This window comes from Homarus americanus, unplaced genomic scaffold (genome assembly GCF_018991925.1).
Source record: "Homarus americanus isolate GMGI-L3 unplaced genomic scaffold, GMGI_Hamer_2.0 scaffold11150, whole genome shotgun sequence".
Lineage (NCBI taxonomy): Eukaryota > Metazoa > Arthropoda > Malacostraca > Decapoda > Nephropidae > Homarus > Homarus americanus.
Genome location: NW_024720555.1, coordinates 2,035,526 through 2,052,079, shown reverse-complemented (window position 1 = coordinate 2,052,079; position 16,554 = coordinate 2,035,526). Strand labels below are relative to the sequence as shown.

Here is a 16,554-nt window from a genome sequence, read left to right as displayed (position 1 = left end):
GGCTCTCTCAAGTATCCAGTACTGTGAGTAGAATGATTACCTTCAAATTAAATCAGGTTCTAGATATCATAATCTTATTGAGAATTTAACCATCGTAGACCTTGTTGCTTCCAAAAGCTATGGCTAGTGCTGCATTCAATGTCCAGCTACCCAGAACCCTTAGTGCCAGTGTTTAAATGTTCCCACATGCTTTTGAATATTGGATTTTTGTACAGTATTTCATCCTAAGCACAGGATGTTTTAAGAAAAGCTGGAATTTAAAAACTGAATATGGGTCATATACTAATAAGATAGGATAGGATGACTTTTATAATTTAAATATGGAGTTTACAATGGCAATGAATTATGAATGAAATAAAATAATTTACGATGATAATATTTTTCAGAGTGCATGCAACTAAGGAAACCAGGCTGCCATCCTCATCTCACTCAGGACAAAAACTTGGTAAATGAAAAATCAGAAGCCAAAACACTGTTGTTCCAGTAGAATGTTAAGATAAGTTGAGATAAGTGAAACACTGTAGTACTAGAAATTTATGAATAAGGGAAAAAAAAGAGGTAATTTAGCCACATAAATAGGAATGAGGAAGTAATAGTTGATATCAATGGATAAACGGGGGGTAAGAGAGCCTGGGAACAGCAGAAACTATGAAGAATGAATTAAATTAAAATCAGAATCCATAAACAGATGCAAAATCTTAGAAGACCAACAAAGAAAGTCTAAAAATGTTTAAGATGGAGGGCAATGGTCGCCAACCCCCAGACACAAGCATGGTACCTTATTTGACTGACTACACGCTCTTTTAAACTCTTACACTAACATTTACAATTCTTCTGAATCCCCCAACATTGAGTGATCTGTAAACAGTAGTAGAATCACTTCCCACTTGCTTTTCTCTTCATTAATCTTGCTTTCACATCTTTTACTACCCAACCAAAAAAACACAGATCAACCTTAGTTACAATAAACGACACAACTCGAGTCACAAAACACAATCCTTCGTCCACATACCTTTATCTTTGGGAGTTGCACAAGGAGACGAGATCCCTGACTGACGTCTCTTAGCATCAGACAAAACATCAATAATTAAAGTGGCAAACTCTCTTGCATTAAATCTGTGAAAGGTATATTTTCATTACATTAGGTCTTTATTACTAAAATTAAAATTACGTTATGACAAAAGCACAATCTTGTTTATTGACAAACCTAGTGCAGCTTGTGAAAAATTACAATGATGCTAAGAATAAAGTTCACCGGGGTAACAATTATACGTAAACCTCCGCTATATCACAGCTGTGAGTCTCATGGTTTGCCATTTCACTGCAAAGTACTGTAATTGGAAAACACACTTTTGTCAAACATTCAGGACCTTCAATTACTGCAGTCTGTGGCAGGTCAGTGAAGGTTAGGCACCCTCTTGCCCAACTGTGGATATTAACTATGCATATTTTGGCAATAGCTAACTGCAGACATTTTGGTTATCAGAACAGTATCTGTGGCCACTTCAGCCATAGTTAATTGTGGAAATATCAGCTGAAAATTCTAGCTGTGTTTACTGAGGTACAGTATTTGAAAATTATTAATATTAAGATGATTAAACAGGTAAATGGTGGAAACAACAAAACAAATATGCCTGCCACACGACATGAGTCTAGATTCTCAAATATCTGTATGATGATTATTCCTCATAACTTAAGATATAAGAATGTACCATACTGCTAAACCACAAAAATTGTCCCCCCTCAAAAAAGAAAAATTTACACTCGGTCTACCTTAACTAAATACCTGTACATTCACTATGCACCAGTCAAGAGGCTAATATGATCATCTTTTTACACAGTTCTTTTCCTGCTTGCATGGGTTTACCATTACAGTGTTACCTGATGGCAGTTCTCCAAGCTGAACAGTCTCTTGCATACAAAATCTTTCTAAAGATTCTTCACCATTATTAAAGTATAGAGGCAGCAGTGATCCTTCCTATACATCACTCACAGCATAACCTCCCACACTGCCACCCACAACATAATCTTTTGCCACTCTTGTAAGATGACAGAACAAAACAAACTGCCAATGATGTGAAAATAAGTTCCACATACAGTACAGTATAATAAATATAACTACAAAGATAATTTTATTAATGACTAAATGAGTACCAGTACATTATACAGTAATGTACTAAATGAAAACATTAGGTCAGTGTGATATGCTGTAGTGAGAATGAACAATTCATAAGAACAGGAATTACCAGAGCTGTTATTTGATACTTCTCGTCAGACTGAGCCTACTTGAGTTATGTCGCTACCAGACATGACCAGAAACTCCTACTTCAGTCTTACACTTTTCACTCACATCCCACAACACACTCACCCATTCCAACACCACCATCTAAACACTTACCCACCCATCTCCACATTCACCCCTACTCCCCACACCCATTCTTAAAAACCCAACTCAAACCTGTGCCCAATCACCCCCACACACGATCTCATGAATCCCCATCCATTAAGCTCCATACCGCCGTCCACTTCCCTCTGCATCCCACCAGCACTTATTCCCATAGCTATCCCCTCCACACACACACACACAGTTACCCAGATACCAGTCCATTTGGTGATGATTTTCATTACATCTCATATTGTGGAACATGCACCAATATAAATTTTCAATGTGGATTGACCAGATTGGGGTGAACAATATTTACACAGTCTGTATGTAGTTACATTAATCCAATACCTGTTGAGACAAAATTTGCTTGTTATCCATGGACAAACTAAAATTTTCCAATGGATGCAAGTGTCAACAGTGTCAAGGACGTCCTTGTTTCAAAATACAACCTTGTTTTTTTCCATGAAATTCAGGTCTACAAGTTATGCAGTTGGCTACTATGCCAAAACTACTGGGACACATCACTATGATATAGCAGGGCTTTGCTATATGATAATATAAATTAGGTTTCTAACCAAATATGCACAAAGGCAATACAGTACATTACAAACTGCTTTGGAAATTCTATTAATGTAGTTTATAATATCTTTCAATGCAAGAGCTACAGCAATTCTAATAAATTGTAAAATTACCTAGCTAATTTTTGTCGACCTTGGTTTCTGGTTGAAGAGTACTCTGGGTTGACTGGAAGAAAAGGTACTGTGCAGCGGTCACTCACAAGAGCACTCTGGTTCTGTAGTGACAACCAAATGGAATCTGTCTCACGTCGATCCACCTATGAAAAGAAAGTAAAGAAAAGAAAAAAAATGAGGGACCGAAATATAAAATCCTATTTTATGGCCGAGGGGAAGAGGCAAGTGAACTGCATACACAGCATATGAAGATAAAATACTGTACAAAACAAAATTATTGGAGCTCTTGGCACCAAATATTGTCCTTATATGTACCAACTAAACTGCACTGATCGATGATACTAAATATGTGAAAACCTAATCCATGTCTACAGTACTAATAAAATACTCAGAAACTAAAAGTACTCGTGGTATTTAAAATGAAATACCTGTACAGTCTTAAGCTAATGCATAGTGCAAAAAAATAACACTCCACATTAAGAGAGACAGGTGTTATGGATGCAAGGAATCTTATACCAGACTCTGTTACTGTTGCAGCTAAAACAGGAGATGGGTGCAGGGAGGATATGAAGCATGAGTAGCTGTACTTGGCATCATTAAGTGCAGCTGTAAGTCACCTGAAGTCATTATGAACACCTGTGACTCATTTGGTGTCATTTCAAGCAGCTGCAATTCATTTGGGATAATTATGAGCACCTGGAGAATGCAGGCTCTACCAATGGGTATTCTAGGTTTGTTATCTTTCCTACCTCTTGCTCAACGGTCCACTGTGCATAATAGCAAAAGTATTTCATCATTTTTCATACAGAAACAAATTCCGACAAAGTTAAGGTACTTAAAGGTATATTAAGTTACTGTTGTATGATGAATGTGGAAGTGATAACCATGATATTCAGGAAATCACATTGCAACAGTCACAGCCATATATGAAAGAATAATAATCTTCACGACAAAATTATTCTTTTGTACTGTATAGTAATTAGAACACTATTCAAAGGTAATGTACTTATTGTGCTAAATGTAACATCAAAATAAAAGAAAAATGAAAATGTGAACAAATGCATCTTGTGTGTTCCAATATCATTTACTTCACCATAGGCAAAGATCACACATACAGATCATTAAGATATAAAATTAGCACAATATAGTGCAGTATGTAAGTATTTTTCTCTAACTTCAACTTAGCAAAATTTATTTCATTCTCCTTTTATAATACTGTACTGTAAACATACCTCATCATAGACATCACAAGCCAACTCTTCAAACAAGTGATTTGGTAAACCCTGGAGTTTGATTCTTGCTTCCTTGGCCAAATCTGACATGTCCAGGGAGTCAGCCATTTCTGGTATGATCCAGTGCTGATCAACGCCATGGTCAGGTTTTCGGCCACAGAGGTAGAAAGCCAATCTGTCTGTCAGCTCATACTGACACTCTATCAAGTGTTCAGCCAAATCCACATGGTTAGATTCCCTGGAGGAAGAAAAAATTGATTCCACAAAAATAGAGACTTAGTACTTCTACCACACATTAAACTTATTTTTTATAATCATTTAAAAAAACTCATGGCTGGAGTACATGCAAGTCATATTCTACAAAAATTTATTACAAGCTATTAGTTACTTTGTGGGTTTTCTTATTATACAGAAGGGAGTGTCTCAAGAATAATATCGTTCAGAAAAAGAAAGCTTCACCCATCATGGCTTATTATCATACAGTACAGTACACTGACATACACAGCTGCTGTACTCTGTTCATTTACCTTGAAACTTTTAATGTTTGTATTTCCAGTCAACAGAAAATCCATTTGACTGTCCATCATGTATGTTCTATCTGCACCTTGTACAGTCGGTTAAATAAGTTCACAGAGACCCAACAAGTTTAGGGTTGGGCAAAATATCTGGTAACGGTGTGAAACCTCGCTTCCAAACACACGATATACCCGTACCGTACCTGTCACTCAAACGAGGCCTCCCCTATCCCCCTCCTCCTTACCTTTACATTATTACCAGATCAGTTACCCTACCCTATACTTGTCAGGTCATCTGTGTATTTATTTGGCCAACTGTCCCTTTTCCTAAGCACCTCAATCTGATGTACACAATCATTATTATCAGTCCACATCCCTTTCAATATATTGTTAGTCAACATGTCAATGTTATATACAGTCACATAAGACTGACTGAAATATAATAAGTCATAACTCTTAATTTACAAATATCTGTAATGTATACACAGCAAATTATAGCAAAATATCATTAATGTTTAAATTAATCCAACAGAGAAAAATTGCTTTATCTTGTTCTATAAATGAAGGAAATTAATATAAAAAGTATATGTACCTAGCATAGTGTGCAGGTGTGTTGCCCTGGGAATCCAATGCTCCTGGGTCAGCTCCATATACTATTAACAATTCCACCTGGGATGCTTGTCCAGCCCGAGCAGCAACGTGCAAAGGACAACAACTTTTTTCCTGTAGTAACGAATAAATCAGATTTAGAAACAGAAAAGTTAGTTAGGTTTAGAGTTTTAATAGAATAATAGGAGTAAACCCAGACTTCATGACTCATAATCCTCCTCAGTTAAATCTTAATAGGTGTATCTATTTCACAACTATCTTATACACTTATAGGAAGTAAGAGTTTCAGTGACCTTCCTACCTTGTGATAATAATTTGGATCAGCTCCTTGAGATAACAACCGCAGTGAGGTTTCTAAGTTAGCAGTTCGAACACTGGAATGTAACTGCCGACTAACATCCCCATCATTACCGCTTGGATCATCCCTTGAAGGTCTGTATACAAATGATAACATCTGATGTTTTGCCCTGATGAAGTCAGCTTTGGTTGGGCTGGAAAGAGAAAATAATTATATGAGAAAAGTAACAGTATAACTCAAAAAAATTATCACCGTAAACATATCACACAAATATTACTGGTACATCTAAAATTAAAGAAGGATCAATTGCATGCTGTTTTCCATGTTCAAATAAAATACGTATACAGAATCCTCTCTAAAGTCTTTGTTCACCACAAGTTTTCTGCAGTAGGGAGCTACCAGGAGGATTAAAGCATTGTACATAAGTTATATCACCATTGTTTTATGGTCATTTTCCAAGCTTCCACAGGTTAGTTACGACAAGAAAATCAAATCTGCACCTGTCAGATCCTGTGCCTGTGGGGAGAAATGAGAGTTTGATCCAGTATCTTATTCTATAACAAACCCAGAGAAGAGTGAATATGGAAAGAAGGTTTTTCAGTGTTCCTCCAGTAAATTTTTAGACCATGGTGTCTAGTGGTAATTCAAAGCTCACTCCCTCTTGAAAACTGTCGTTATAGATCAGAGTATAGAGGCTACGGTTTGCTTAAAGGCACGAGTGTGATGAATATTTTTTTTTAATTTGCCGCAGACAGCAGCTAGTTAATTGTGCACTCCATACTCATCCTGTGAACAGTAGCAACAAAATAAGAGAGTAGAGGCCACCAAGGGTGTTTATCAGACCACCGTGATCAGAATATTATGGGACACTCCTCACTGCTTCTCTTATAAATAGGTTTTCTGGATCAAACCCTCATTTGCAACTTGATGATAGTTTGAACCAGCTCAAGAATCAGATGCCAGCTACCAAAAGAGAGGTGCAAACGAGCTTGAAGTCCTGTAGGACATACAGTACATCCCATTGGGGAGTCTGCAGGATGGGACAGTACTGTACTATATAAGAATTTGAAATCTGAAGTTAATAAACTGAGGCAGTCAGTATATCCTCTAATAGTGAAAGCTAAAATTACTAAACTGTAAAACACTTATTATATTAAGTTATTTTCTACAAGATGAGCTTCCTGACATATATTGTAGCACATGTACATACTGAACTGGGTCCTTGGGATGTGGTTTGCGTCTTCCCGTCTTGGCAACACTGGGATCGAGCAGTGTGTGCTCCCATATATTGTTGGCACCGCTGCTGTATAAGGTGTGGACCATCTGTGGTATAATAAAAATATTTGAGTATTACTCCAAAACAATAAAATCTTAGTTAATCTGTATCATGAAAATAATAATAAGTATTATTATACGAGAAAATAATATGACATACCAGTAATTATAAGAGTTCAAATATAACAGTGGGGCAAATATTGTACAGCTGGCATGTACAGCACTATAATGATTATCTCTTTTTAATAATTTTCATAGTATGAGGGGGTGCTGGTGGTAGAGTGGTACCGCTCTTGCCTTCGCAAGCGAGATGTCACGGGTTCGATTCCCGGGCCGGTGGAAGTTGTTTGGACACTCTTCCTAGCCCCCATTAGTCCCTGTTCACCTAGCAGTAAAGTAGGTACCTGGTGTAAATCGAAAGTTGCGAATTCGTATTCAGGGACAAGTTGTTGGAGCTTCCAATAACTTGATGACATAAACCATTGACTCTTCAGGCTTCTATGCCCTTGACTCTTCAGTCTTTTACTTCCTTAACTCATGAGACATAAAGGCAAGCATGAACTTAGCATGTTTCCCTGTTGGGCACTGTAAACGCTTCTGTGCTTCACCTTACACAAGGATGTAGGGAAGTGCCCAATTAAGAAAAAAAATAAAAAAAATCATAGTATGTCCATTCACCCTTAAGACACTAAGGTAAACACATTCAAAACACCGCAGAAAACACAAGTACAAAACTCACAGCATATTGTGTTGGATTCCATGTTCCTTTCTTGAGTGACTTGACTTGAGATATGTGTCTTCCAAGAGACCTGTGTACACTGCAGCACTCATCACAGATTAGTATACCTCGGTTTATTGATGCCCAGCCCGGATCTGGAAAAAAGATGTGTACAGTAACATAAGGCTCACCTCCCAATCTTTGTGTGCAAGACAGACCTTAGCTAACCTTACCATTAAGAGTGAAGCCTATTAAAGTCGACAATATCTATGGGATTACCTTTAGATAAGACAACTATGCTAACCTAACCTAACGCAGGTAATGGTGAAGGAGAAGGTTAGTACTCGAAGGAGTTTATAGAATTGTACCAAAATTTCTGGAGATGTTATTTGCATGATACTACACAAGAAAATTTGAGCAACAATGCACAGAACATATCATAACCTGACCTAACTTACTTTGATATCAGGTACCAATGAAGGCACTTTCTTGAAGCGGCATTGTGTAATCTGCTGTTGCCAGCGCCTGGTGGTATCTGCGCTGTTTGTTTACAACCAACCCACTCGGTCCGAGCATACAGTATTCTCAAGTCCACATAAAACGTAAATTACACCATGATGCTTTGACAAAGTTGATTTCATTGGTACCAGATATCAAAACACATTAAGTACTTTCTGTTTAATATGGCGGGGGTGGTTAGGAAATTAGGTAAGGTTAAGTAGGTTTCTTTGGTTGGTTAGTTCAAGTTCTATTAGGTTCTAGTACATGTCGCCTCTATTAAAATACTTACTATAATGATAAGAACATCTGTAAAAAAAAATTAACCAAATCAAACAACTCCTTCTGGTGGTAACAGTGCTCTCATACATTACCCAAAGAACTTTACTCCGCATATTGTTCGCTAGATGGAGGTTTCACACCAAACAGACCCTGATTTTCTTCTTCATATAGTCCAATTAAATAGAGGTTTTACTGTATTCATGTTTAAATCTAATGGTTCCTGTCTCTCTCGTCTAACATGGATGCTATTAATACAAAACCGTTCATTGAGATCCATTTAAAAACGTCGGAAAATAAGTGGCGACCCTCTGCTTAACCTTCCAGTTACCTTCACACCTGGCTCCTGTACCACACCTCCCCTATAAGGACCTTCCAGTTACCTTCACACCTGGCTCCTGTACCACACCTCCCCTATAAGGACCTTCCAGTTACCTTCACACCTGGCTCCTGCACCACACCTCCCCTATAAGGACCTTCCAGTTACCTTCACACCTGGCTCCTGCACCACACCTCCCCTATAAGGACCTTCCAGTTACCTTTACACCTGGCTCCTGTACCACACCTCCCCTATAAGGACCTTCCAGTTACCTTCACACCTGGCTCCTGCACCACACCTCCCCTATAAGGACCTTCCAGTTACCTTTACACCTGGCTCCTGCACCACACCTCCCTATAAGGACCTTCCAGTTACCTTTACACCTGGCTCCTGCACCACACCTCCCCTATAAGGACCTTCCAGTTACCTTCACACCTGGCTCCTGCACCACACCTCCCCTATAAGGACCTTCCAGTTACCTTTACACCTGGCTCCTGTACCACACCTCCCCTATAAGGAAACACTCAGAGAAGAAATCAACAATAAGTTTAAAGACATAATGTGGCATCCCTGTTCTCACCTTTACCTGAACAAATTTATTAAATGTAACTGCCAGGTAAGTATCTTTAGACGTCACCCAGTTATTGTGACAACTATCAAGGATTAGAATAGATATAACACATTTAAAATATCTGATTGAGTAAGACCATATGCATCTATTTTAAAATATTGTATAGGTGTAATATATGGGAGGTAAATAAGGTTGGGTTGAGAGAGGAGGGAGGGGTGGAGGTCTTACCTGGCGCCCCACAGTCTGCACACACGTCCTGCGAGGTCCTGGGCTTGGTCCTCGCCCCTCCCCCTACACGAGACATCTTGCTAGAGGCCGCATCCTATACGGCCACACCTAACACGCCCATGGTCAGCCTTAAACAATCCTTATCTGAAAAAGTTTCTTAGTTTCGCTCGACTTCTGTTTTCATTCACGCTCCGACTAGTATCGACACGGTCTTCTGAAATTCTATAAATACATAGTTTTTATCCATATTTACATCTGAAGGCATTTTAAATAATATAAATGAATATTTTATAAAAACGATATATTTTGATACGTCTTTCAGCGAAGGAAAAACAATAATAAAATTTATTAAAAAAATATTGGAACCAGGGTTGGGAGAGCAGGGAACAGTTAGTCCCCAAATTATGTTACGTTATAACTGTGTTAATGGTGTATGTCCTTCTCTTCTCATGACCTGAAAAAACATATAGATAACAATATTAATGCTATATGGTGGATATATCTCGTAATTTACGAGATAAAAGATCGTAAGGGGAAGAAAATCGTTTTCTCTGACAGTATCACCCCTGTATCGTTTTCTTTGGCAAAATACTCTGTACAACTAAGAAAATTTAAAGAAAACTTTCTAATTGTACCAGCCCTTCTAAGACTTAAGTGATAAAGTCAGTTTAGAGAATTCAAATTTTAAATTCATCGCGTCTATAGACAATGCAGGTATTTAACATACAAGGACCGTGCAGGCATATCATATACCTAGACAATGCAGGTATACAAACAATGGTAAACAGTAAAGCACTTCGACCAAGGTTAGCCAACAAAACCATCAGTTACTACAACACTAAACAGTACTACTTATCATGAAATTATGTCATAACTTTTTGCCTAATACAGGTATTAGCTTGTTTTACTTCGCCGCTGATCGGCTCGTTAGCCGCTTGGACGGTCAGTCACATTTCTGTTAAGCACTGTTGGCAAGTACTGGGCATGCACCGGCTCCTGAAGGTATCTGTAGGTGCGGCGGTGTTGGTCAAATCATGTCTTGAATGACCTCACACTCGGTGCCGTCACAGCACTTCGGCAGATTGTTCCAAAAGATTTCAATTCTCACTCCGAAAAATTTACCCTGACATTTTTTTTAACTTGTGGCTTCTTCAACCTTAAGTTAAACAACACTCGACTAAGTACTGCCCTTAGAGATGTTTATAAACTTCAATTAAGTCACCCTCCAAGCCCTCTTGATTCATTGAATAAATAAAATCACTTAAATCAAACCTTTATTATATTTTAACCAACAAGGTGGCAGGATTCGCTACACACAGGCAAAGTAAGTCCTCCGTACTCAGTATCGCGGCACATGTTCTACACGCAAAGGGCAGATTTTTCTGACATTCTCCTGTGGCCGTGTAGAGTACATCAATGTCAGCACACCATAACCATCATCATCATCAGCAATAATTGTCAGCACAGGTGGCCAGCAACAGTAAACAGTCAGCAAGAACAGAAAGTCAGCAACGACGACATTACCTGTCAGCTATGTGTACTTTCTTTACCCCCATGGAATGTGTACAGGTGAACACACACATTCATTCGCTGTTATCCTCACTATCTCCGCCTTTCATCCTCACTACTATCATAGACGTATTCTACTGTATTATACCATCCCCATGTCTTAATCAAACGAGAAACTGTATTAAAACGGCGCCATTACTGTTACTTAATACCAAAGAGCGTCTGTAAGAAGGTTTTCCACCACGAGTGACTTATAGCAAATTCCCATGACGACCACGGCTATAGAGACCACCTGTCCTTAGCATTCCAGGAATTCCAACCAGGTAGCGCGACAATGGGAATATTCCAGGGGGGCAGACCACCCCTCCTTTCCACCATCAGCTGGCGGTGGTGGGATGGTGGGGCGGTGGAAGGGAGAGGGCTCAGAGAGAGATGTAATCAGGGCTGCTGGTAGACTCCGTCGTATGTAAATGAGCAAGACTGGAAGGAATGAATATGAAAAGAACTTGAAGATTATCTCTTGGTTTGAAGGGTGTGTGTGTGTGTGTGTGTGTATGTGTGTGTGTGTGTGTGTGATCATAATATACAAAGGGAGATCGCAATAATAATAATAATAATAATAATAATAATAAGTCATAATGGTAAATACATAAAGCCACTCTGCACTGCATCCACTAGTCATGAGGTGATCAGCTGTCAAACATCTGATACAAGGTTAATTTTAACAACATAACTAACTTTGGTAACGTATAAGCTAGCGACTCCTCAAAATATTCTCCAATAATCTGAAAGGTATTTGTCAGGTGAAACCAAACTTAACGAAAGAAAATTATAAAGTTACACGAAGTTAAGGAGAGAATCGTGTCTACAGGCGGACAACATTCTTTAAGACAGCCTTGGCATTACAGTATGTACTCAAGGTTGTGGAGGACTGCGATTTTATCATCTTTTTACTCTTGATTTTCCTTTGAATTATAAGTGACGTTCACTAGCTAAACGTAGACGTGTGCCATAACTGCTAAGCTCCTGAAGAACGGGATCTTGGTTCTAAGTTTTAATCTGACAGTGAATTTTCGAAGTAGTCGACTGTTAACGGTGCTGGAAAAAATATATCATCCAACGAAATATATATTTCATAGAAAATATTCCATGGTTTTCTGTCATGAACTCTAAATATTCCTCAAATAATTTAGTCATTGCAGCAGTATTTAAAATATTCCCACTTGTATCAAACTGAAAAGCGTGTTAACCGAACACCTGTGTGTGATTACTCATATTAGCCTTTTACTTCTAAGTTAATACTAAACTTACTGACACGAAAATTAACTTGGCTTAGATATTGCCCCCAACCCTCGCCAACTGGAGCATCTACCTCGGAGCCGCCCGTTCCAGCAGCTGTGTGGGGTGGTGACCAGCACCTGCTGACCTTATTGTCATCATTCCTGAAATTCCAGCGTGTCGGTGGGGCGCGAGGGATGCCGTGGGGCATTGTTCATGTGTGCTAGTCGAACTTCAAGATTTCTAAGGCTCATTGTTCCACTTGGGTAGGACCATATGCGGGGCAGGTGGCGGTGGTGGCGGCAGTCACTCCTTCCCGCCGTGTGTGTGTGCAGGTCCTGTGCCGCGCAAGGCCAACACATGCCCAGGTACCTCTCCTCCGAGGGTTTTGTTCTGACTTTTATACCTAATTATTCCCAGGTGTTGTGTCATGTTCCTCGGTCAAGCACTGATGTTACACATAAATTAACTTTACCGTTAAGAATTTAAAAATCTCATTCATCTGTACGACACACTTGAAACACTTCCTGTGTCCACTAAGGTCCACTAAGGAACGAGACGCTTTCTTCTCAGTATCTTCCTTACGGTACCACCGCTCACACTTCACTCAACTTATATGAACAACTTCCAGTCGTCATTATTTAACAGAACAGTCTCGCGTTAAACACTTTATTAAAATACTCCTTATCAAAAAATGTCTCATTTCCGTGTAACTAAGACATCATGTTAAAGCGTACAACTCAAACTTCAACACAACATGAGTTTGTCTTCTATAGCTACAGTACTACAAGTATAACTACGATTATATTTTAACATTACTGAAATATAACATTAACACAAATTCTATTCTGTAAATCTTGTCCATGAATATAAGCGACCAAGTTGTTATATGATCCTTAAGTACTGAAGGTAAGTTAAAGTATCATATGAAGACTAAACACCCCCAGCTTAGTTCACCTGACGATTAAACACCCCAAGGCTACCTGGGGGATTAGGTTAGGTTAGATTAGGTTAAACTAAACATAATTAGTCTACGTCACGTCACGAATAATTATACGCAATCGGGTTCTAAACCAAGCGTCTCCCTAATTGCACTAAACATATAACTTTCTCTGTATTTAGTATAATTTCTTAGCAATACCAATTTTAACTCAGATATAAACTTACAATACCATAGACAATTTATATAACTTCATGGTAGAATAAAAACAAACATGAGTAAAATAAATCGATAATCATGATGTTTTGATGCTCAAGTCAACATGAATATTATTAACGTAGAAATATATTAAAAATTAATTAACGTAAGGTATTAATAATCATTAGTGTTAAGGATGATATTACGTGCAGAAAGTGATACCAGCTCCTCTCCTCATCACACCACCTATCAAATACCCACAACAGATGCCCGTAATCCAGGACACAGATATGGCATCACTTTCATATAGCTCGCCTCCCCCCCCACCCTCCCCTGTGTCGGGCCTAGTGAGCGTATCATGCTTGTGGTCACCTCGCTAAGTTGTCAGGCTTCATTCCCAGGACCCGTGACCCTGTGTCTGGGCGGTCCTGTTGGCGGGAAGGTTGCTGGTGTGCGAGACTGCGAGCGGCCGTCACCCAGGAGCCTTGTTGATTGGCGCCAAAAAGAGGAGGCTCGTTTTCCCTTGATGTTGACTTGAAATGTTTCTTGTATCTACGTTACCTCTTCGTATTTTTTTTCCATTTCATAAGTATATCTTCTTTCTTACACTCTTTATCTCTCTGTTTACACGTTTTATTACACCCTTAACCGTGATAGAGCGGGTTACAAAAAAATCAGCGTAAATTATATACTTGTCAGCTTACTGGCCAGTCGGGTGGTTCTGTTACACACCGACAAGAACTGGGCATGTAAAGGGTTTTTAAATGAGCCAGTGTTGGTCAAGTCTGGTTTTATAATTATGAACTCACAATTGATGCTGTCACAACATTCCCTGACGGCTGCTTTTTCTTTTAGCGCCCATCTTTTCTTTTTAAACTTCAACTCAAATACTCTCTTGGGTGTCTCATGCCCGCCATCTCGAGTTAGTTGTTTCCCACAGCTAAATATTCAACAAACATAACGATACCTTTTCCCTATCTGTCCTCAACCACAACTCGCATCACTCATCTATATTTAACTGACAAATGCTAGACCAAATGCTAAATATTTTATGGTGGTAACTCTAGCTTCACTGATCCTCTACCGTGATAGGTTGGGTTTGCCAGGGAGAACAACTCTGGTATTAAACGTGAGCTTATGAATCATGGCCGTGTCTACCAATTGGCCAATGAGACAACAGCAGACAATATAGACCATGACCTAATTAATGAACTAATTAAAATAAAAAGTTAAAATCATAAACCCTCCCTTCTCTCCCTGATCAACACCCTCCCTTCCCTCCCTTCTCTCCCTGATCAACACCCTCCCTTCTCTCCCTGATCAACACCCTCCCTTCTCTCCCTCATCAACACCCTCCCTTCCCTCCCTCATCAACACCCTCCCTTCTCTCCCTCATCAACACCCTCCCTTCCCTCCCTCATCAACACCCTCCCTTCTCTCCCTCATCAACGTCACCCCCTCCCCTCGCCTCCTCTTCCCCTACAAGTACTCTCTCACACGGGTCGGGTATTTGCGGGTAAAATGAGAGGTTATAGAGACCCGGGCATTACCCATGAGGCGTGTGACCCGACACCCCCGCACCTGTGACCCGCTGACCACTGACCGCGACCTGGGGAGGGGGCGGGGGCGGTCATCTCTTCGGGTTTCCCTGCATTGGTCGTCTACTGGGGTGGTCAGTGTGTCCTGGGGGCCATCTCTTCGGGTTGCATGGTCGTCTACTGGGTGGTCAGTGTCCTGGGTCGTCTCTTCGGGTCTCCCTGCATTGGTCGTCTACTGGGGTGGTCAGTGTGTGTGTGTACAGTCACATCACTTATGCAGAAACGGTTACAGGTCATTTTAGGACATGTGAACCATGGGTCTCACGGTTTCAGCCTAACTTAACCAACTGCACCCTAACCTAGCCTACTGTACCCTAACCTAGCCTACTGCACCCTAACCTAGCCTACTGCACCCTTACCTAGCCTACTGCACCCTAACCTAGCCTACTGCACCCTAACCTAGCCTACTGCACCCTAACCTAGCCTACTGCACCCTAACCTAGCCTACTGCACCCTAACCTAACTTAAGTTAACCTACGCTAACGTAACCTACTCTACCCTACTTTAACGTAACCTAACATCCCTACCCTAACCTAATCTAAGCTTCCCTACCCTAAGCTTTCCTAATCCAACCTAAGCAAACCTAATTTACCCTAAGCTAAGCTACCCTAATCTAACCATAACACGATGAGCACTGTCCTGAAATAACCAAACACCTTTCGCATCTCACAGCATTTCGACTATGAGGGAATAAACTCTTCAAATCTAGTGTGTATATTTTCCTTAGATTTACATTTAGATTTTAACCCATTTGAAGATCTCCCGCCAAGATGATCGACAGTAAACTTATTCTTGTAACCGACCAGTACAATCTTAACCCGACGCTGACTGTAAACAAGTGATCAAACTCTCCAGGGGCGCTCACGGCTTTCCTCTCCCTGTCTCTGTCACCTCTAGGCTCTACTCCCCCCCTCTATCTTTGTCACCTCTAGGCTCTACTTCAACTCCCCCCTCTATCTTTGTCCAGCTCTCCCCTCTCCACGTCGTCATCATCATCATCATCATCATCGTCATCAGTCTACTGTCCACCCCTTTCCACTTAAGTCTCACCCTTGTAGATAGTTCCCCACCCCCTTCTTTCTCTCTCTCACCTCCCCCCTCCCCCCGTGCTGGATGGGGATGTGGGCGTGATGAAGAGGGCGGGCGAGCGTGACACATAGATCACCGCAGCCCACCACCCCACTTTAGCCATCTGATCCACACGCTGCCCCCCCACTACCCTCACCCCCCACACACACTCTCACCTCTCTGGCTTCCCCACTCACATGCTTGGGACTGAATCATGTTTCTCAATTACGCAATTCATTTCTTATCCTTTATCATACTTCAGAGGCCCCCCCAAAAAGTAAAAAAATCCCCAAATTATAATATAATCCCCCAAAACCAAGTGTTAAAAATACAAAACACATTA

At 40.2% G+C, this 16,554-nt stretch overlaps 1 protein-coding gene across 5 annotated transcripts in view; it reads right to left on the bottom strand.

Annotated features, from left to right (window-relative positions):
* LOC121860605 (ARF GTPase-activating protein GIT1-like) overlaps positions 1-9,830 on the bottom strand; it is a 38,208-nt gene extending 28,378 nt beyond the window's left edge. For all 5 annotated transcript variants that reach the window (XM_042357797.1, XM_042357800.1, XM_042357798.1 and 2 more), the window contains exons 1-8: positions 9,621-9,830; positions 7,747-7,880; positions 6,943-7,055; positions 5,736-5,925; positions 5,418-5,548; positions 4,311-4,548; positions 3,079-3,221; positions 1,013-1,116 (exon numbers count right to left, since the gene is read on the bottom strand). In XM_042357797.1, coding sequence (XP_042213731.1) covers positions 1,013-1,116; positions 3,079-3,221; positions 4,311-4,548; positions 5,418-5,548; positions 5,736-5,925; positions 6,943-7,055; positions 7,747-7,880; positions 9,621-9,696 — 1,129 coding nt within the window. In that variant the 5' untranslated portion in view covers positions 9,697-9,830. The remainder of the gene's footprint in view (positions 1-1,012; positions 1,117-3,078; positions 3,222-4,310; positions 4,549-5,417; positions 5,549-5,735; positions 5,926-6,942; positions 7,056-7,746; positions 7,881-9,620) is intronic.
* Positions 9,831-16,554: the final 6,724 nt, after the last annotated feature.